Source organism: Carex rostrata, chromosome 12 (assembly GCF_964058835.1).
Source record: "Carex rostrata chromosome 12, lpCarRost1.2, whole genome shotgun sequence".
Classification (NCBI taxonomy): Eukaryota; Viridiplantae; Streptophyta; class Magnoliopsida; order Poales; family Cyperaceae; genus Carex; species Carex rostrata.
Genome location: NC_135929.1, coordinates 11,442,043 through 11,464,678, shown reverse-complemented (window position 1 = coordinate 11,464,678; position 22,636 = coordinate 11,442,043). Strand labels below are relative to the sequence as shown.

At 32.3% G+C, this 22,636-nt stretch overlaps 3 protein-coding genes across 4 annotated transcripts; all 3 read right to left on the bottom strand.

The window, feature by feature from the left end:
- Window positions 1–2,074: 2,074 nt before the first annotated feature.
- On the bottom strand, window positions 2,075–6,798 carry LOC144563363 (uncharacterized). Its single transcript, XM_078312828.1, has 2 exons — window positions 6,795–6,798; window positions 2,075–3,558 (listed from the first exon to the last, which is right to left on the bottom strand). Exon 2 carries the CDS (start codon window positions 3,494–3,496, stop codon window positions 2,210–2,212), a length of 1,287 nt encoding a protein of 428 aa, XP_078168954.1. The 5' UTR covers window positions 3,497–3,558; window positions 6,795–6,798; the 3' UTR covers window positions 2,075–2,209.
- On the bottom strand, window positions 4,845–7,372 carry LOC144563364 (uncharacterized). Of its 2 annotated transcripts, none has more exons than XM_078312829.1 (10): window positions 7,077–7,372; window positions 6,855–6,983; window positions 6,353–6,457; window positions 6,081–6,182; window positions 5,916–6,005; window positions 5,691–5,819; window positions 5,574–5,612; window positions 5,435–5,479; window positions 5,270–5,354; window positions 4,845–5,180 (listed from the first exon to the last, which is right to left on the bottom strand). In XM_078312829.1, exons 1-10 carry the CDS (start codon window positions 7,296–7,298, stop codon window positions 5,119–5,121), a joined length of 1,008 nt encoding a protein of 335 aa, XP_078168955.1. In that variant the 5' UTR covers window positions 7,299–7,372; the 3' UTR covers window positions 4,845–5,118. The 2 variants fall into 2 exon arrangements, with proteins under 2 accessions (XP_078168955.1, XP_078168956.1); XM_078312830.1 differs by having other exon boundaries at window positions 4,845–5,177.
- Window positions 7,373–12,172: 4,800 nt separating this feature from the next.
- On the bottom strand, window positions 12,173–14,597 carry LOC144563015 (putative cinnamyl alcohol dehydrogenase 5). The gene is made up of 5 exons (XM_078312390.1): window positions 14,371–14,597; window positions 13,720–13,833; window positions 13,105–13,621; window positions 12,812–12,965; window positions 12,173–12,595 (listed from the first exon to the last, which is right to left on the bottom strand). The coding sequence occupies exons 1-5, from the start codon at window positions 14,487–14,489 to the stop codon at window positions 12,390–12,392; spliced, it is 1,110 nt and encodes a 369-aa protein (XP_078168516.1). The 5' UTR covers window positions 14,490–14,597; the 3' UTR covers window positions 12,173–12,389.
- Window positions 14,598–22,636: the final 8,039 nt, after the last annotated feature.

Sequence of the window (22,636 nt, the reverse complement as noted above, 5' to 3'; positions counted from 1 at the left end):
TCGGTAAATTTTCATGATTTTTGAAGGTGTTTTCATATGTTAATTAGAGGTGCAAATTTGGGCTCAGAAGTACTCTTTCAGCAGTTCGGGCAATTTTTGAGAGCCGATATCTCACGATCTGTTTTGAGATTTTGTATGAAACTTCAGTCTTGTTATATGAAGTCAAGAGTGCATGTCGGTAAATTTTCATGATTTTTGAAGGTGTTTTGATATGTTAATCAGAGGTGCAAAGTTGGGCCAAAAAAAAAAAAGAAGCAAAAACAAATTTCCAAACCGTAAGGAAATCTTACTGTTTGGAAATTTTTTTTTTCCAAACCGTAAGGAAATCTTACGGTTTGAATTTTTAATCCAAACCGTAAAATTTCCTTACGGTTTAGGTAAAAATATAATTTTGTCAAACATCTGGTTATTTATAATAAAATATTAATAAATTTGGGTATTTTCAAAAAAACTCGGCGTGAATTGGGTAAACAATTTAACACAGTAATTTTAGCTTCATGCAGTGCACTGATTATAGAATCAAAACAGCAATTTATAGTGTTCGTGCGCTGCATTGAGTAAAATCTACCCTGTTAATATCCTTACCCCATGAATGGCCTTGGAACTAGATTACTAGAAAGTCGGTGAGCTGGCTTTTGTTTTCTTATCGGATTTATAGTGTCACCTTCCGTGCAGCGTCTATGTAACGGATTGAAAAGTTTTTATATAAAGTAACGTATGAGTTTTTTTTTTTTTTTTTTTTTTTTTAAATTGCTTCATTTATTTTTTTGGGTGATTCATAATTTGATCTAATAATTATGTTATATTATTTTTTTCTCAAAACAAAATATGATGTATTGAAAATTACTCTCATTCTAATGACAAGATTGAAGATTGTCACTTATATTCCAATTTTCAAAAGTCCCCTGATCAAATTCTCGTAGAAATGGCGATATACTTTGATAGTGTTTTTAAATAAAAATCCATCATATTTAATGTTCAAAATCTCAAATGAAACAAAAAACTAAAAATGCAAAGTCATAATTTTGACACTTATTTTGCTAATCCAAACGGACATTTATGCCCTTTTTTAAGAAAAAAAAATGATGGTTATTTGTTGCTTTCCAATGAACCACTCGAATCAAATTAAAAGAAAAAACTGTATTTTGTGAATTAAGTTCTTGATTTTCAATTTTGATCTTTACAAAGAATACTACCTAGTGCAAATGCAAATTTTTTTAAGTAAATGTTTGAGATCAACCTATCTAATTATTTAATAAAGAGGGTTCCAACACCTCATCTCTTTCATATCTCATTATGCTTCATATTTAATGTATTTGTTTCCTAAGTTCAAACTATCAATCTAAACCACTCAACATAATATTCATACTAAAATATACTTGAAGACCAAATTTTATAATTTGTGAAAATCTTTTACTATTTTTTAAGATAAGTACAAAATCATTATTTCTTAATCATTAAAAAACAATAATTTTGTACCTATCTAATAAAATAGTAAAAAAATTTTAAAATTTATAAATATTGGTTTTCAAGTATATTTTAATATAAATATCATTTTGAGCAGTTTAAATTTAAAGTTTTGACTTTGAAAATAAAAATATAAAACATAACAAAGTATGAAAAAAAAATTCATCAACTTTAGAATTGACAAATTAATATTTTCCATTCTCATTTTTCCATGTCCCATAAAGTTTCATATTGCCGCATATTCCCATATAATAATATTATGAAAACAAAGATACAGCCCAATTAAACCTATTTTAAAGCAGCACAATCAGCTTATCTATTTAACCGAGATTTTTCTTCTTTTCTTCTTTGTTGACATCAGTCTCAAGTCTCAACTGTTTCTCATCTGCTACCTCTATTGCTTTCATTGAACAATGAAATCATTCATTGTTTTTTTCTTTATGGGGAGCAAGTGATAGAAATTGCTCTGAATTTACTACAAGTGATTTTTTTTTTCTGTTGATTATTGTGCATTATTTATTGTGACAATTCAGACTATAAGACCAGCTTAAATGAATGGTTGAGATTCATTCCATTTCAGATGGTCCATCTGGCAGCTAATTGACAGTTTCATAACACAAAACAATACTAATTTATAGAAAATGAAACCATAACACAAAACTAATTATCAAAATTTAATGCCTAACAAATGGCAAATATGAAATGTCTTAAGCCATAAAAATACATCTCTACTAATCTCATCTTACACCTTGCTCTTATTTTTTCTCCCCTTTTTGACCTCCTTGACAGCCTCAGAATTCTTCCCCTTTCTTTTCTCTTCCCTTTCAATCTTTTCGACAATTTCATTCGATAGTTTTAAACTATCAACATTACCTATTTTTTTCGCCTTCTTTGTTTTTGTTTTCGCGCTGTTTATCACTTCAGTCTCAATATTCTCTTGCCTATTTTTCTTCTTCTTGGTCTTCTTCGCCTCCGTTTCGAGCTTCGCCTCTACATCACCTCCAGTCCCGGCTTTCTTCTTCTTCTTAATAACCACCTCTATCTCACCTCCAGTGCCTTCTTCCTTTGACCTTTTTTTCCTCTTTTTATTCTTCTCTTCCTCTCCTTCATCTTCACCATCTCCTTTAACCAACTCTTCACCACCCAAAGGAACTCCTTTCTTCTTCTTTTTCTTCTTCTTCTCATTCTTCTCATTCTTCTCTTCAACCACTTCATCTCCATCTAAAACTTCCTCAGCACCTGAATCCTCTCTCTCACCAATCTCAATTTTCAATCCGATTTCTGGCACAGCCTGATAAATTGGCAAAGCCACTGAATCAACTGCCTTCAAATTCAAAGACCTCACATTTCCCCATTTCTTCGGTATTTTCTCTACTGCCTCGTCAATAGCTGCCATTACATTGTCTACTACTTGTTCAACCTCCATGGCAAGCCTCCCAACCCTAATTGCACAGCATGTACCCGATCTGAGGTAAAAGAAGGTCGAATTAAGAATCCTCTTTATCTGATCCTTCCAACCCACCCTCGAGAAATTGACCGGTAAAGGATTCTTCTTTTTCTGAAAGAAACTTTTACCTAGAAGACGTGGCAGCAAAGGAAGGATCTTTTTGTCGGCCAGGAACAGGTCGTGGGATCCACACAACTTCCGGCGAGACTCAAAGGCGCGATAATCAGTGCGGAGAGTGGAAATGCCAATCACCTCAGAAATGGGGAGGTTGCATTCCTTAGCCTCCTCTAGAAACTTCGAAGGGGGAGGGGAATCAGCAGCGCGATCATCAATTATGAGAAAAACAGATGGGCTTAGAGTGGGATCGGAGAGAGGAAAGATTGGGTGGGGAATGGAAAGGAAGAAAGGGTTGGTTCGGCAGTTGGAGGGGATCTGACGGAGAGAAAGGAGGAGCACGAAGAAATCGTCGTGGTCATCGAGGAGAAGCTGTGGTTTGGAGGCGGCGCTCCGGCCATGCATCCACTTCCCCAGCGACGCCACAGAGGAGGTCACCGTGTCGCGACTCACCGGAGTAGTAGACATTGGAGGAGGCGGCGGCTTGGGATTAGGGTTTAAAGCGGGATGGGATGTAGACTGGAGAGAGGCTTCTAAAACCCTAGAGAAGATAGAAGTTATACTGCTTGAAAAGAGAGAGAGAGAGTTCAGACTTCATGGGAAGGAATGTATCTCATGTCTTATTTTGGGCCTGAATATGAGGAACTGGATTTAATTTATTGGGCTTATAAGGCCCATCTAAAGAGACATGTTTTAATCTAGTGACTGAAGAGATTGGGTTTAACTTATTGAGCTTTATAAGGCCATCTAATGAGACATGCTTTAACTTCATCAGATGTTTTATTTCGTAGTGACTGACGAGAATATTAGAAATTGGGCCTTGCCTATTGGGCTTTATAGGGCCCATCAAATGAAACATGTTTAACCTCATCAAATATTCTATTTCGGAGAGAATAAGGTCCAAGAAATTGAAACTGTGACTCATATGTGATCGAGGTGAAAGGGTGAATCTTAGGTCAAGTGTGTATTTGACAGTTTCTCAATTTCGTTATTTTTAGATCATTGATAAATTTTTAAAGTATTGATAAACACACTTTTTCAATTCTTTAGGAAAAATTTGGAGATCAACTCACAAGGAAAAAAGGATCGAGAGGTTGGCGGGCCGCAACTATTATCTGGCGGGTCACCATTAGCAGACGTGATCTCGAAAAGAAATAAAATATTTCATGGCGGGTTGCAGTGCTGTTTGCGGTTTTCTATAAAAACCGGTTAATTAATGGTTTTTTCGGTTCAACTGCAAGAACGATCCTTAATGCGAACCGAACCGGACAGGTGACTAGATATGTTTTTTCCAGTCCAGTTCTGATAACACTACGAAAAAGAGATCTAGTACAGAGGGAGTCTTTTACTTATTTTACCGTTTGTTGCAAGTATATATTTCAGTTAACAAAACATGCATTAATTTTCTTACTTCAAAAAAAAAAAAATAATAATAAAATGGATCCATTACCTAGCCTTCAAATGCACAAAAGGTCTAGTCACATTTACATTTTTTTTCTCTCTTCAGTTTAGTACTTTTTATCTTTCTTCTTAAGTGTAGTTAATTGCAAAGGATTATTAAAAAGCCAATTTGTTTTACTAGTAAAATTCTATTTTAAAAAGTTGTAATATGACGAAAAAATGTTGTTAGTTGTTAACATGACTGCTTTTACTTTAAATATATACCATTACCATAGCAAGTTGGAACATATTTTAACCTAAAATGATAATTACAAAAAAATGATACAACATTCAAACAAGATCCGAAGATAATAACAGATGCTTAAAAAGTGAAATGACAATACATTTCCATCTATTTCTTTGAGAATAGGAGTATATATTATCAGTACCATCCATTTCTAGTTAAGTCATTCAAACAAGATCGATCGATAATGAATACAGTTCCAAATAATGAGCTAAAGTAATTAAAGAAACACCTGTACTGTACTGTACTGTACTGTACTGCATATTCATCCAACAGGTCATTGAATCAGTACCAACCACAGAAACTGTTAAGCTCCTACTTTCCTAACCCAGCCACCCCAAAAAGAAAACCAGCAGCTGTCACATGGACGGGACCTGTCAGTACCATCGATTTCTAGAAGCAAGTCTCATAATGCATGATTCTGAAATACCAAACAACTGTTGTTGTGACAGCTGTTGTTGTTGCCTACTGCACAATAAAATGAAGGTAAAATCAGGAAAACACAAACTTCCAATCCATAAAGAATTATCCAAGAAGCGTTTTTGAACAATGCCAACCTATATTTGTTATGATACGCAACTTCACAGCCATCTGAATCTTCTTTTCAAGGTAGTCAGCATATGTATGCACCGATAGGTCGTTCTGATAACAAATCAGTGTCATTCATCGCAGATTTCTCAAAACAAAAATTATAAACAAATGCAAAAGATTTTTCAAATCACCTCACGACAGTATCTGGGTATAAGCTCCTCCTCCGATTGTTCACCCTGCATTACGACGAAAATTAAAAAGAAAATAGAAAGTTAATTATAAAAATTACAGGCAGAACAATTTGTTCATATGAAACGGTGAAGAATATACCTTGGTAACAGCATTGATGTATTTCTCGACATCATCAATCTTGAAAAGAAAAGATTAGGTAACAAAGCTTACAGTTAAGGATTAAACACAAATAACGAATAACCAAAAAAAGCTTACAGCATATTTAAGTCCCATAGATTCCAGGTTTTCTCCTCTCCTGAGCTTGCCTTCGATTATATCAGTGTAAAGGGGGAAGGAGGCTGCATCATTCTCTTTAATTTCAATCATCACTTCCTTGAAATCCCTCTAGATCGATGGAAGGAAGTACATTCATTCGATTAGCTTAAATATTATCAAGCCCCAGAAAAAAAGCATAGAATAAAAGAAATAGAAAAACAGAACCTTTTCTCTCACAACTTCCTGGAAGACCTTAATATATATTGGTACCCGCTCTTTCTTCTCCTGTTCACTTATCTTCAAATTCAGTGTTTCCTGAGACAGACAAATGAACATTATTTCCACAAAGTAGATGATGAAAAGAAATATAAACAAGAAAAAGAGATGAACCTTAATGACCTTAGTCAATAAATTAGGTACGATGTGCTGGCGTTCCGTTTCCGTTATAGCATCATTGGCTATTCTCCGTGCAGCTGACCAACTTGTTTCCCACTGAACCATGAAAAGCAATTGAATTATATTTGTAAGAAACTAATTAATATTCATTGAATCTAGTCAATGTCCTAACAATATAAAAGAAAAAGAACCCTCGATCGGCTTGATTGTATTTCAAGCAAAAAAAACAAATTTCCAAAAGATGTGGTAATGTAGAGAGCATATACCGTAATTGAGGATCGTAACAGCTTGTAACATTTCCGCAAAGCAAGATCGGCGTCATAAGAAAGGAAAAGATTGTAATATTCACCAATTAGCTCGCCATCGCAAAACTGAAAAAAAAGGTAAACAGAAAACGGATGGTATTTATTGCTAATATTCCTCGTACATATAGAGTTATATATTTCTTGTTCTACTACAATTAATTATTCTATTATAGCACGACTTTTAGAATTCTGTTTCGGTCAAAATGGACGTTTGCTATTCCATTTCAGTTTTGTTTTATACTTAATTTATAAGGGAACAGTAAGTTTATGATGGAAAGATGTTTATGGTTGGTTTGTTCACAAAGGAACATATTTGCTCCCTACCAAGTACCAAGCAAGCAATTCTATTCTAGGGAGTATTAGTAATGGAATCTAAATTGAATATTCCATTTTGATTTTGAACCCTCTAAAACATAATATATACTATAGGAACTGAAAGAGTTGAGAAATTAAGTGTCATTACTATAATGTTCCCAACATATAGGCGCTCGTAGTCGTTATAAGGACCCGGATTTCTGCGCAGGATCCATCCCTTTTCGTCGAAGTCATCAATCTCCTTTGCGGGAGATTTATAAGTAAGGCCTATAGAAGACTAAAAAATAAATAAATAATTAAAGCCAAATATTCATCAATATATCTACTGAGAAATGAATTGATAAGCTTTTTAAGAGCGGAAGTGACTCACGCGATAGTAATCCTTTTCTCGGGCTATGCAACCCAGGTACACGTCTTCCGCGTGTCCCTCCCATACATCAAAGGGATTTATTTCGATTTCGACATCACAAGAACGACAACGATGAGCAAATTCCGCCATCGTGAAAGACTCGGACAAGAAGGAAAGCACTTTTTGTTCCTTCAACTTCTTCAACTCCGAGTCCATGCCCGGAGGCTTACGGGTCCTCGGCATTATACTCTCCTACTAGTCCCGAGCCCGAGAACCTCTCTCTCTCTCTCTCTCTCTTTCCTCCGTTCTTTGCCAAACCCTAGTCCCGATCCTATCCTTTCTGAGAAAAAGTTAAAAGGGAATGAAAAGGATCTTGCATTACAAGTTTACAACCTTCTCTGTATATATAATGGATCCGTATCCTCTCCCAGGTACCTGACTCAACACAATTGAAACGGACGGCTCAGATTTACTCTCAGCAGGTCGGGATTCGGGATGAAAGAGGGGGCAGGATTATTTGTGCTTTGAGATCCGTACCAATCTATTTTTGGACGGTCAGATTCAATTCTACTTAGTCAGTTAACCTGAGCGGATACGAATTCATATATACTATTACAATTTGGTCAAATATAGACATAAATCCTATCATATATTCTATACACAAAAATAAGAAAAGTACAGCAAATAGTTGCTCTTGTAATCTAATAATATCCAGCTGAGATTTTTGCCTAATAACACAAATAACAAAAGATTAAACCTTTCATGACCCAAGGGTTTTGAAAATATATGAGTAACTTGGTGTTCAGTAGGAACAAAGTAAGTGGAGATATCTTTTGCTTTGAATTTCACGAACTAGGTTACAATCAATCTCAATTTGTTTAGTTCTCTCATGACAAAAAAAAATTAATTTTTTTAAGTATTCCTCTGTCAGAGAATGTCAGAGATTTTTTGTTTTTTTTTTAAAATAGAAGGATCACAATATTTCTGTAATTATTTAGAAGTGACTTTTGAACCGAAATCAATAAATTGGATGCAAAACACTTTTATTTTTTTCAATAACACATAAAGAAATATTTTAATTTTTCTTACAACTGCAAAAAAAAATCTAGCCTGAAAAATATTGATCTAGATTATTTGCCGCAGTCTTTCTAATAAATTAAATTATATAGTATTTCATCTATTTTCAAATAAAATATATAAAATATTTCTAATATTTTAATACAAAAATAAATAAATTATAACAATTTCTGTTTTTAATTAAAAAAAACCTTAAAACCGCAAATTTAGCTAACTTTCTGAAAAAGAATCAATTTGGACAGTTTTCAAACTCTTGTCAAACAGAGTGTAAATTCTGAAATTTAATATTTTTTTGAATATTAATAAAAAATTTAGCTAATTTTAACACCTCACTTGTTTAATTCCAGCTGAGCAGTGCTCATGGGATTTCTCCAGAACGAGATAAAAGGAAAGTGAAATGGAGTTAAAAGGAAACAAGGAAATAAGGGATATTACATCTGGACCGTCCATCACTTGTGTTTGGAGATCACATTTTATATTTAAAAAATACATATTATTGGGCTTTATAGGGCCCATCAAATGAAACATGTTTAACCTCATCAAATATTCAATTTTGGAGAGAATGAAGTCTCCTTGTTCAGTCAAGTTCACTAATCACTAGAAACAGAAACCAAAGTGAAGGTCTCATCATTCACAAAAGAGCTTCAGCTTACTATCCTACAGTAAATTTTCTATCAGGTCCTAATGCAATAAATGAACCGAAAAAAAAAATCAATCAGATATTGCCTCCAAAACCTTGGAACCCAGCAAATAGGAGATAAATGCATCAAGGCATGCATAACAAATTTGCATCTCTTTCAAATTCCATTGCTCCCAGTTGCTCAGAGTTACATTCTTCGGTTTCTCCAATTCAAAACCCAGAACCTCTCGGGCATAACCCTTCAGACCCATGCTTTTCTTTGTTTCTATTCCCAGAAATGCATTGCATGGTTTTTGTAGGTCCATGGACTTGGTGCATTTGAGCCCGTAGTGACCTCTTAGTTTAGCCAAGTCTCCACCAACCCCAACACCTGGAATTTTAGCAAAGCAACAGTTATTCAATAAATTCTAAATAGGGTGCTTGCATTATGTATACTTTACTAATCCTATGTTACATTCTTTTTGTGTTTTGTGCCAAATTTACCAGCATTTTTTTGTGTGTGTTTTGCTGTATCTATCATATCATGTCAAGCCATCAGACTGACCTAATTTTGATTGGCTTTAAAAATAAAAATTGCTCAATCTCAAACAACCAACATCCTGGTCTTAATCATACCTACAAAAATAATCATCTCATCAAGAAGAAATGCCTTGAGTGAATCGGGAACGGAGTCCATGTAAATCAACTGTAATATCAAGCACCTGTTCCCAATGCAGAGTTGAAGAAGTGCTATCTTGTTGTCTTGGTGGCGGACACGGTTGGGCTTCCACTCGCAATCAAGGCCCACCACAATTTTCTTTCCATCAGTGGTGGGATGAGATGCACGGGTGTCACAGATCCATTGGTCGGTGATTGAGGGGTCAGTGGTGACAGTGGTGTCTATCTCATAGGGCCCAAAGAGGATCTTTGATTTAGTTGTCTTGTAAGGAGTGCTGCTGTCAGTGGTCGCTCTGATGGTGGTGGCGGTGGAGGCAGTGGAGTTAGGGGTGGAGGTGGCGGGTGGGCCAGTTTTCCCACTTCATTTATTTAAAATAAAAAGATAAGCTAGATATTATAAATTATAGTTTAAAAAAGGAGAGAGCGACACAAAATTAATTTTGATTAAGGGCAAAATAGTCTGTTTAGTTTCTTTGTATTATTAATTATATTTTTAAGTATTAAAATTCAGAAATGGGTATATTTATAGATGGAGAAATAACTAATTTTTCAATTTAGATGGGGAAATCTCTAAATTTCACATATTAATATTATTATAAATATTAACTCATCAAGTCTTGGTATCCTTGCCTTACTATTGTCTGAGGCGCAACTTCTCCAGCATTGAAGGCCCTTTTACCTATTCCAATATGAGGTGGTCTTCCAACTATATCCCAACACTCTTCCTTGGTGTGCCTCATTTTGCCACAATGAGAGCACTTGAGTTTGTCACGATCACTTGAGGATCTACCACGTCCTCTTCCTCCTTGGTTAAAACCTCTACCTCGACCTCTCATCGGTCCATATTCTGCCACCATTCCTACCTTTTCAGCTTCACCAACAGATACTTCCATCATTCGTTTCCTTGTTTCCTCAACCTGGACAGCATAATATACTAACCCAATTGGTGGAAGAGATAGTTGAGCAAACACCATACTCCTCACACTTTCATATTCAGAATTTAATCCCATGAGAAAATCAAACACCTTGTTTTTCTCTCCAGCTCCAACACAATTCGGGCAAGGTTTTTCGCATGCCTTGAGTTCATTCCATAATCCTTGAAGTTCTGAGTAGTACTCTTGCACTGAACGGTTTCCTTGAGTGCATTTTCGAATACTATCTTTGATTTCAAACAATCTTTCATCATTCCCTTTATGAGAATATGTTGCTTCAATAGCTAACCACATGTCCCTTGCAGTTGCTACTTGCAAAAAATTCCTTCCCAACTCGGGTAACATAGTATTGTTTATGGCAGCCTTAACACCATAATCTGTTGCCCTCCAATCAGAATACTTTGCATATGTTTCAGTAGGTGCTTTTATTTCTCCATTAACATACCCAAGCAGTCTTCGTCCTTGTAATGCTATAATAACAGTTCTTGACCAATCCAAATAATTTGATCCATTAAATTTAATAGATGTTAGGTCTCCATGGTACACAACCTGGGCAGAATTGGTACTGCTTCCAGACCCAATTTCAGTTCTAGTGATCGGACGAGGGTTATCATCTGTAATTTCTGAACTCATCTTCTCAATTCTAAAACACAAATTTAGAGAATGTCACCTGCTTAAGGTACCGCACAGCCTCTTTCTCCAGGTCCGCACTTCACTTCAGTTTCAGCATTTTGCTAACTTCAATCACTCTGCTAATTTCAGCAAGAATCAGCGGTTCCGCCAACTCAACGACTTCACAGATGTTTTTTCTTTTGGCGTTTTTGGGAGATTTCACTTCCAGCTATATCTTCTCTTCTTAATTGAGGTAAGAAAAAAAAGCTTAATCAAGTTGGATCGAAGTGATCTGATACCCATTGAGAAAGAAAGAAAGCGAGTTTTTAGAAAAAGAGGGTACAGAGAATCAGGTGCTCTCTGACGCGGTGACGCCTCATCACCTTTCTATTACCAACTTTCTAAGTTACACAATAGTCCACACAATATGTAAAAATAACAAAAGTATCCCTAGAGTTTCTATAAAGCATAACTGCATAAGAGATGGGTATATATATCTAAATTTCACATATTAATATTACTATTATTACCCTTCTTTGTAATTAAGAGATGGTTTAATTGCCTTTTAAACTAGTAGCAGGCTCAAAGTTTAAATTTCAAGCTCTAAATTAAAATTATTAATATAGACCGGAATACAAAACTAAACTAACCTTTTATTGTTCGTTCCTTCATGGAAAAACTTTTCTTGTTGACCAGATGGGCCAGGCCTTGAGTTCAAAACAAATAGAAAAGTTAACAATACATACCCTATTTTGACTAATTTTAACAGCTCACTTTTTTAATTACAGCAGAGCAGAGCAGTGCTCTCGGAATTTCTCCAAAAAGAAAGAGATAAAAGGGAAAGTGAAATGGAATTAAATGGAAATAAGGAAAGGGATATTGCATCTGAACCGTCCATCACTTGTGTCTGGACATCACATTTTTATATTTAAAAAATATATATATTATTGTTAAATAGGTAGAAAATTACTTGATGTAAAAATTATAAACAACTGAAACCGAGAGTTCTAAAAATATATATCAATTGGGCCTTGCTTATTGGGCTTTATAGGGCCCTGATTCTTAGGACTGCAAACAACAATTTCTAAATAAAAGAAAAAGAGATGATTTCTATATAGTTTCTAGAGTATCAGATAGGGAAATATAATGGTACTTGTTTTAGTGAATCCATGAAAATATATTGTCAGACCATCGAGCAATTCCTTATTCTTCCATCCTCTTTTCATATCTTTCATTCTTAATTATTACAATTGCAAATAAAACTGCACATTTCAACATACTACAAGAATATTATAAAAGAAAACAAACTCATACTCATCGTAATATAAAAATGTAACATTGCTATTTGGTACCATAACATAACTGAGGCCATCACTTCCAACTCTTTATTTCATTTCAAATGCAAGAACAACTAAATCAAACATTTGACTTCAAGGTTTTGGCAATATCGATGACAAAACGGTATCTGACATCTGACTTGGAAAGCCGCTCCATCGCCTTGTTCACATAATCAGCACTGATCAATTCTATGTCGGCTGTTACATTATGCTTTCCGGCAAAATCAATCATCTCTTGTGTATCCTTAATTCCTCCAATAATGCTTCCAGCCAGAGTCTTCCCTCCTGTAACAATACAAGTGTACAACAGATGTTTTATTATTAACATTAAATATGACTAATTAATTAAAAGTAAACTTAAATAATAGAGACAAATTGGAAATTTTATATAAAGACAACTTTAACATATATACCCAATACCATGCATGCTAATTGAAATGACAAGTTGGCAGTAAATTGAAGAAGTTAATTTGTAGGAATAAAAACTAAAAATGTAATTACCAAAAATTAAAGCGAAGGCGGGGATCTCCAAGGGCTTGTCGGGTGCACCGACCAATATCATCTTGCCATTTGGTTTGAGAAGTGCTAGTAGAGGCGGGATGGCATGTGTAGCAGAAACAGTGTCAATTATTCCATCCATGCTAGCCATAGCAGCCTAAAAGTATTGCAGTAAAAGATCATGATCAAATGAATTGAATCAGTAACATTCCTTTATTTTTATTCTTTGCACAATTATTTACACAGGAAAATAAATCAGACATGTGTCATATATATATTAAAAAGATAATAATTACCTTCATTTGTTCGGCATTGCTACTAACCAAGAAGGCATCGGCACCCAACCTCTCGATCGCCTCCTTCTCTTTCCTCAGGCTGGAACTGATAACTGTCACCTTCATTCCAAAGGCCTTCCCAAATTTGACAGCCACGTGGCCTAGACCACCGAGACCCACAACTCCCAAGTGCTGTCCTGGCGTGTTAAGCCCATGATACTTCATCGGTGAGTAAACGGTAATACCAGCACAGAGCAGTGGGGCCGCCTTGTCCAGTGGAAGACTCTCTGGGATGCGAATCACAAAGTCCTGGTTCACAACTACCATGTCAGAATAGCCACCGTATGTTATGGTACCATCTCCTGGGTGCACAGAATTGTAGGTAAGAATCATTCCCGGGCAGTAGTTTTCGAAGCCAGTGGTGCAGCTTTGGCAAGAGTTGCAGGAGTCGACCAGGAAACCCACCCCCACTTTGTCCCCAACTTTGAAATTCTTAACATTAGAGCCAACCTCAATGATTTCACCTACAATCTCGTGTCTGTAAAAATAAGGAAGTTCTACGATGTTAAAAGAAAGAGTCATGAAATTATAAGTTATATATTTAAAAATTAACTTAATTTATTATATTTTATTTACCCGGGAACGATGGGGTAGATGGAATTCTGCCATTCATTTTTCAAGCTGTGGAGATCAGAATGACAGATGCCACAATATAATATCTTTATTGATACGTCATTGTCTCCATTGTTCCTGTTAAATTATAAATTAGAGAAATGTTGGTTAACTAAGAAAGCTTAAATTAAATGATGATAAGTAGTAATTAATAATAATAAAAAAAGACTACTAATAGTTTCTTTTTTAATACAAGCCCATAGGCAAGACTAATTAAATGCAATATGCAACTGTGACTTTCCGTAAACTATTTTTCTGCTGTTTATCTGTGTGGCGTGTGAGGAGTGGGGACATGATGATTCTCATTTTTGTCTGCAGCATGGTAAGCTGCAAAGTTAAAGTCGCAAAAACACAATTCTTTATTTGTACGTCTTCCACAACAATGCTAAGAAAGAAAATAAGAAAGAAAACATTTTTTTTTTATATGGTTCAAAAATATTTTTCGATGAAATCAATATGTTTATCAAGTCAACAAGTAAGGAGAGTATTTAATCAAAATTAACAAGTACAAATTATACTGAGAGCTCAAATCCGAAAAAGATTTAATTTGATTTTGAATTACACATCAAAGATGAGATGTATCTAGAGAGAAACATGGAGAGAGAGATGACGAACCTTCTGGAAAAGGGGAAAGGAGAGAGAACACCTGAGGAGTCATGAGCAGCCAGACCAAAGGCCTTACGGGGGTGCTCCTCCTCCGGCGCTATTTTCTTCTCGTTTCTTGGAGCTGCCATTGTAGCTAGTTTTTCAAAAAAAGAGAGAGCTAGCTAGGGGTTAAGAGAAACAGATAGATTTTTTGGGTTGGATGTATTGGCGGTGGCAATGGCAGAGATGGAGGGAAGCACAAAGGTTTATATAGCGGATGAGAGTACGTGTGGGTTTAACACTTCTCTGATGACTGAATCATTGCTGACATCATTGCTGACGTCTTAATATGCTTCTCTTGATTTTTTTTAATACTTGTATTTCTAATTTAAATTATTTTTTAGGTAAAAGAGCTTCTTTTTGAAAAATAGATAGGAAAAAAAAAATTTAATCTAATTTATTTGTCATTCATAAGAGAACAAGAAACCACAAAGTTCAAAGTTAGGAATATATAGAAAAATATTTCTTACCCCTTTTCCGGTCAATGTTAGGACGGAATGTTTAGTAATACTACCTTTTTTTTTATTGTCTGCAATTGTCAGAAAAAATAGATATAGTATTGCATAATGTATTAGCTGTTCTTTACTGGAATTTGGAAGGACAATCAATCTTGATTCTACTCATTATGTTATTTCCCTGTATACATTATTTCCTATCCTGTGTTTCTATTCTTGGCTCCTTTCTTCACCTATTTGAGAGCCTTTTCTATTTCGTTTTTAGATATAACAAAATATCTGTGTGTGTGTTGTAATGAGAATTCTATAATCTAATATATATTTGGGTGCGTTGAGTTTCCGTGGAGTGTGCTATAGGCAAAACCACGTAAATCCCTATGTCTGTGAATTGCTCTGTTTATTTCTTTATAAAGATATAATTTTTCTTCATCCAACCTATATATATTTCGAAATATAGCTCTTCAATCCCTAGAAAATTTAATTTAATTTGAAATATAATTAACTAGAAATTATATTATGTGAAAAAAGTCAAAAAACTATTATTGGTTATGTCATTATGTGAAAATAAATTCAAATATATGAATATGAATATATATATATATATATATATATATATATAGAGGTGGGCTACGGTGAGTTACGAAGTAAAGCGACTATTTTACTTCACGCTCATATTTTGCAATTTTAAAGTTCAAAATGTCAATCCGAACCGTTCATCTTATTCTCCATATTGAAATGTGCTTGGAGACCAAATTTTATATTTTTTGGAATTTTTTTACTATTTATTAAGCAATTTTGAAAGTCACTGATCTGATGGTCCAGAAAATTTTACTGTTTTTTACTGTTCACAGCAAAACAGCAATTTTCAAAAATGCTTAATAAAGAGTAAACAAATTCCAAAAAATGTAAAATTTGGTCTCCAAGCACATTTCAATATGGATTAAACATCTAACGGTTCAGATCAGTCGTTTGGACTTTTAAAATAAAAATACGGCGTGAAGTAGAAACGCGTTTTATTTCGCAACTCACCGTAGCCCATCTATATATATATATACGTGAATTTTTATTTTAAAATCTGCATATGCGGTATGCAGTGGCCTTCCGCATGCATGAACAAAATCGCATTTTAAAACACTGATCTAAAAAATTCCTGATTTCTCAGTACGCTTGATCCCACTTTTATATTAAAAAAAAGGTTAGGTACGGATTGTACATGGATTGCGTCTTGGATCTCATATAGATTTTAACACGCAAAAAAAAAGAAAAACAAAAGAAAAGAAAACCATCACTAGTGGAAAAACATGAATCAGGATCGGCCTATCTGGATCGGTTATATGAAACAACCGATACTAATACCTATCTGGATCGGTTTTCTGAACAAAACCGATCCTAAAAACTAGTTAGATCGGGTTTTTTAGTCAACCGATCCTAATTTGTGAACTATCAGGATCGGTTTTTTATAAAACCGATCCTGATACTATCTGGATCGGTTGTTCTAAAAAACCGATCCTAATAGTTAAACTATTAGGATCGGTTGTTTAGAAAAACCGATCCTGATAGTATCAGGATCAGTTGTTCTAAACAACCGATCCTAATAGTTTAACTATTAGTATCGGTTTTTTAGAACAACTGATCCTGATACTATCAGGATCGGTTTTATAAAAAAACCGATCCTGATACAATTTTTTTTTTTCAAAATTGGTTCTGTAAAAAAAAAAATAAAAAAAAAATAAAAAAAATCAGGGTCGGTTTTTTATAAAAAACCGATCCTGATACTATTAGGATCGGTTTTTTATAAAAAACCGACCCTGATTTTTTTTTTTTTTTTTTTTTTTTTTTACAGAACCAATTTTGAAAAAAAAAATTTGTATCAGGATCGGTTTTATTGCTAAAAACCGATCCTGATAGTAACTGGATCGGTTTTTAGCAATAAAACCGATCCAGATAGTTTTTTTCTTTTATTTGGAAAATCTTTTCATATGGTTATGTTTAAATAAATATAAAAAATTACATATTAGAAATATAAGTTAATTATTTAATAGAAATTTTATTTAATTTTCAAATTCTAATTAAATAATATTAAGATCCAACGTAAACTATTTACGGCCGTGCGATGTTGCTATATTGTTTTGCTTTGATGAACTAGTAAATGAATCCCGAATTGTATCAAATTTTATAATGGTGAAATTAATATGACATTCTTTCATTTTAACGGTTCCGATCGACCAAATGCTAATGTTCGTATTCGTTCCTTCACAACCCCACACAACAAGGGTTCAAGTCCTATGTATATTATTATATGGCACAAGTCATTGATGCATCATGCATGATTGTATAAAAAAATTCAATAGTCAAAATGACTTCAAAATGAAATATCAATGTCAAATAATTAATTATATTATCACATAAATTTTAATAATATAAATTACATTAATTTTCATCAAAATTACATTAATGAAATGTCCATGTCAAATAGTACCTATCTCCTGTTTAATATTATTTAAGTAGAATTTCAAAATTAAATAAAATTTCTATTAAATAATTAACTTATATTTCTAATATGTAATTTTTTATATTTATTTAAACATAACCATATGAAAAGAGTTTCCAAATAAAAGAAAAAAACTATCTGGATCGGTTTTATTGCTAAAAATCGATCCAGATACTATCAGGATCGGTTTTTAGCAATAAAACCGATCCTGATACAATTTTTTTTTTTCACAATTGATTCTGTAAAAAAAAAAAAAAAAAAATCAGGGTCGGTTTTTTATAAAAAACCGACCCTGATTTTTTTTTTTTTTTTTTTTTTTTTTTTTTTTTTTTTACAGAACCAATTTTGAAAAAAAAAATTTGTATCAGGATCGGTTTTATTGCTAAAAACCGATCCTGATAGTAACTGGATCGGTTTTTAGCAATAAAACCGATCCAGATAGTTTTTTTCTTTTATTTGGAAAATCTTTTCATATGGTTATGTTTAAATAAATATAAAAAATTACATATTAGAAATATAAGTTAATTATTTAATAGAAATTTTATTTAATTTTCAAATTCTAATTAAATAATATTAAGATCCAACGTAAACTATTTACGGCCGTGCGATGTTGCTATATTGTTTTGCTTTGATGAACTAGTAAATGAATCCCGAATTGTATCAAATTTTATAATGGTGAAATTAATATGACATTCTTTCATTTTAACGGTTCCGATCGACCAAATGCTAATGTTCGTATTCGTTCCTTCACAACCCCACACAACAAGGGTTCAAGTCCTATGTATATTATTATATGGCACAAGTCATTGATGCATCATGCATGATTGTATAAAAAAATTCAATAGTCAAAATGACTTCAAAATGAAATATCAATGTCAAATAATTAATTATATTATCACATAAATTTTAATAATATAAATTACATTAATTTTCATCAAAATTACATTAATGAAATGTCAATGTCAAATAGTACCTATCTCCTGTTTAATATTATTTAAGTAGAATTTCAAAATTAAATAAAATTTCTATTAAATAATTAACTTATATTTCTAATATGTAATTTTTTATATTTATTTAAACATAACCATATGAAAAGAGTTTCCAAATAAAAGAAAAAAACTATCAGGATCGGTTTTATTGCTAAAAACCGATCCAGATACTATCAGGATCGGTTTTATTGCTAAAAACCGATCCAGATACTATCAGGATCGGTTTTATTGCTAAAAACCGATCCAGATACTATCAGGATCGGTTTTTAGCAATAAAACCGATCCTGATACAATTTTTTTTTTTCAAAATTGATTCTGTAAAAAAAAAAAAAAAAAAAAAATCAGGGTCGGTTTTTTATAAAAAACCGACCCTGATTTTTTTTTTTTTTTTTTTTTTTTTTTTTTTTTTTTACAGAACCAATTTTGAAAAAAAAAATTTGTATCAGGATCGGTTTTATTGCTAAAAACCGATCCTGATAGTAACTGGATCGGTTTTTAGCAATAAAACCGATCCAGATAGTTTTTTTCTTTTATTTGGAAAATCTTTTCATATGGTTATGTTTAAATAAATATAAAAAATTACATATTAGAAATATAAGTTAATTATTTAATAGAAATTTTATTTAATTTTCAAATTCTAATTAAATAATATTAAGATCCAACGTAAACTATTTACGGCCGTGCGATGTTGCTATATTGTTTTGCTTTGATGAACTAGTAAATGAATCCCGAATTGTATCAAATTTTATAATGGTGAAATTAATATGACATTCTTTCATTTTAACGGTTCCGATCGACCAAATGCTAATGTTCGTATTCGTTCCTTCACAACCCCACACAACAAGGGTTCAAGTCCTATGTATATTATTATATGGCACAAGTCATTGATGCATCATGCATGATTGTATAAAAAAATTCAATAGTCAAAATGACTTCAAAATGAAATATCAATGTCAAATAATTAATTATATTATCACATAAATTTTAATAATATAAATTACATTAATTTTCATCAAAATTACATTAATGAAATGTCAATGTCAAATAGTACCTATCTCCTGTTTAATATTATTTAAGTAGAATTTCAAAATTAAATAAAATTTCTATTAAATAATTAACTTATATTTCTAATATGTAATTTTTTATATTTATTTAAACATAACCATATGAAAAGAGTTTCCAAATAAAAGAAAAAAACTATCAGGATCGGTTTTATTGCTAAAAACCGATCCAGATACTATCAGGATCGGTTTTATTGCTAAAAACCGATCCAGATACTATCAGGATCGGTTTTTAGCAATAAAACCGATCCTGATACAATTTTTTTTTTTCAAAATTGATTCTGTAAAAAAAAAAAAAAAAAAAAAAATCAGGGTCGGTTTTTTATAAAAAACCGACCCTGATTTTTTTTTTTTTTTTTTTTTTTTTTTACAGAACCAATTTTGAAAAAAAAAATTTGTATCAGGATCGGTTTTATTGCTAAAAACCGATCCTGATAGTAACTGGATCGGTTTTTAGCAATAAAACCGATCCAGATAGTTTTTTTCTTTTATTTGGAAAATCTTTTCATATGGTTATGTTTAAATAAATATAAAAAATTACATATTAGAAATATAAGTTAATTATTTAATAGAAATTTTATTTAATTTTCAAATTCTAATTAAATAATATTAAGATCCAACGTAAACTATTTACGGCCGTGCGATGTTGCTATATTGTTTTGCTTTGATGAACTAGTAAATGAATCCCGAATTGTATCAAATTTTATAATGGTGAAATTAATATGACATTCTTTCATTTTAACGGTTCCGATCGACCAAATGCTAATGTTCGTATTCGTTCCTTCACAACCCCACACAACAAGGGTTCAAGTCCTATGTATATTATTATATGGCACAAGTCATTGATGCATCATGCATGATTGTTTAATATTATTTAAGTAGAATTTGAAAATTAAATAAAATTTCTATTAAATAATTAACTTATATTTCTAATATGTAATTTTTTATATTTATTTAAACATAACCATATGAAAAGAGTTTCCAAATAAAAGAAAAAAACTATCTGGATCGGTTTTATTGCTAAAAACCGATCCAGATACAATTTTTTTTTTCAAAATTGATTCTGTAAAAAAAAAAATAAAAAAAAAAAAATCAGGGTCGGTTTTTTATAAAAAACTAATCCTGATACTATTAGGATCGGGTTTTTATAAAAAACCGACCCTGATTTTTTTTTTTTTTTTTTTTTTTTTTTACAGAACCAATTTTGAAAAAAAAAAATTGTATTAGGATCGGTTTTATTGCTAAAAAACCGATCCTGATACTATTTTTATACAAAAAAATTAGTATCAGGATCGGTTTTTTTCTTATAAAACCGATCCTGATACTATTAGGATCGGTTCTTTATAAATAACCGATCCTAATGATAACTTCCTATATAACCAGCTTAGCTAGGGTTCTTCTTATTTTCATTTCGCGCCTCTCATTTTCAATTTAGCGTCTCTGTCTCCGTATCTCCCTCTCAAATCCTCAGTACTCTGTCTCTCTCTCTCTGTCTCTGTCTCTCCCTCTCCTCCGTGTCTCTCTCTCTCTTTCTCTCCGTCTCTTCCTCTCAAATCCGAGCCTCTCGCACCTCCGACTCAATTGTGCCAGTTTTTAATTTGTTTTATTGTTTCAAAAATTAATTAATGGTGTTTGTATATTGTTTTACAGTTTTGAGGACATCTCTCTCAAGTTACTTAATCATCCGGCCGATCAACTATCATGGTATTAGCTTTATCTAATTTTCTCATTATTATACTTTTAAAACACATTTTTTTGTATTTTTTATTGGAAAATGTTTTTCCATCTAATTGTTACATTTGTTTTTGTTTTTAGGGTCTTTTTTAATCTCAAGTGATATGATTGCAAAAGAGGTAATTATTGATTTTTTTATTGTTGTGCTTTACATTAATTGCATAAATGTGTATATTGCATAAATGTGTGTTAATTGAAGAAATAGCCCAATTAGTCACTTGTATGTTTGTTAATTAATTTTTTTTTGGATTTAAATTTCTTATTATAATATGTAATGCTTCACAAAACTTTGTATGAAGTACATGAATTTTTTGTAATAGTTTAAGATGTGTATGATAATTAATTTAGAATGTGTATATGATATTTAATTGATTATTCCTTCTTACTGTGCAAAAAAAAAATAATTTAGGATGCTGGCCAGCAAAATATATATGGAAGCTGGTCAAATAAATAAATTTTTTTTTTTAGCTTCAATAAAACATCAGGATCGGTTTTATATAAAAACCGATCTTGATAGTACGTATCTGGATCGGTTTTTATTCAAAAACCGATCTAGATATGTAATTTAAAAAAAAAATCAAAAATACTATCAAGATCGGTTATTATATAAAAACCGATCCAGATACGTACTATCAAGATCGGTTTTTATAAAAAAACCGATCTTCATATGTAATTTTTAATTAAAAAAAAATTCGAAAAAAAATATCAAGATCGGTTTTTATATAAAAACTGATCCAGATACGTACTATCAAGATCGGTTTTTATATAAAAACCGATCTTGATATGTAATTTTTAATTAAAAAAAAATTCGAAAATACTATCAAGATCGGTTATTATATAAAAACCGATCCAGATACGTACTATCAAGATCGGTTTTTAAATAAAAACCGATCCTAAAAGTTTTTTTTTTTTGGAATTATGATCTGAAATACAATCAAGATCGGTTTTATAGTCAAAAACCGATCTAGATAACAACTATTAAGATCGGTTTTATTAAAAAACCGATCCTAATAGTTTCTATTTGGATCGGTTCTTTAAAAATATAAAACCGATCCAGATAGTATCAGTATCGCCTTCATCAGTATCGGTTGGATTCCGATACTGATATGTGTATATAACCGATCCTGATTCCTGTTTTTCCACTAGTGCATATTCACAATGATTGGGATACAATATGGAGTATGACTAATATAACATCAGTGTCATTTCAGTCTATATAATACCAACTCCAAAATCTATCAAATCGAGTTCAAATGGTGAATCCAAACCGTTCAAACCGATATACTTCATTAGTTGTGCGTTTACATGTAAAATTTATAAGTTTTTGAGTTTATTTGATATCAAGTCAAGCGGTCAAAAGTGTGAGTTTTTAAGTTAATTTTAATACATTCATTTTAAAATATTTTTACCGCTTGATTTGATATTAAAATAACTCGAAAATATAAAAAAAAATTGTATGTAAACGCATCACTCGTAATGTAAATCGGTTTGAACGGTTTGGATTAG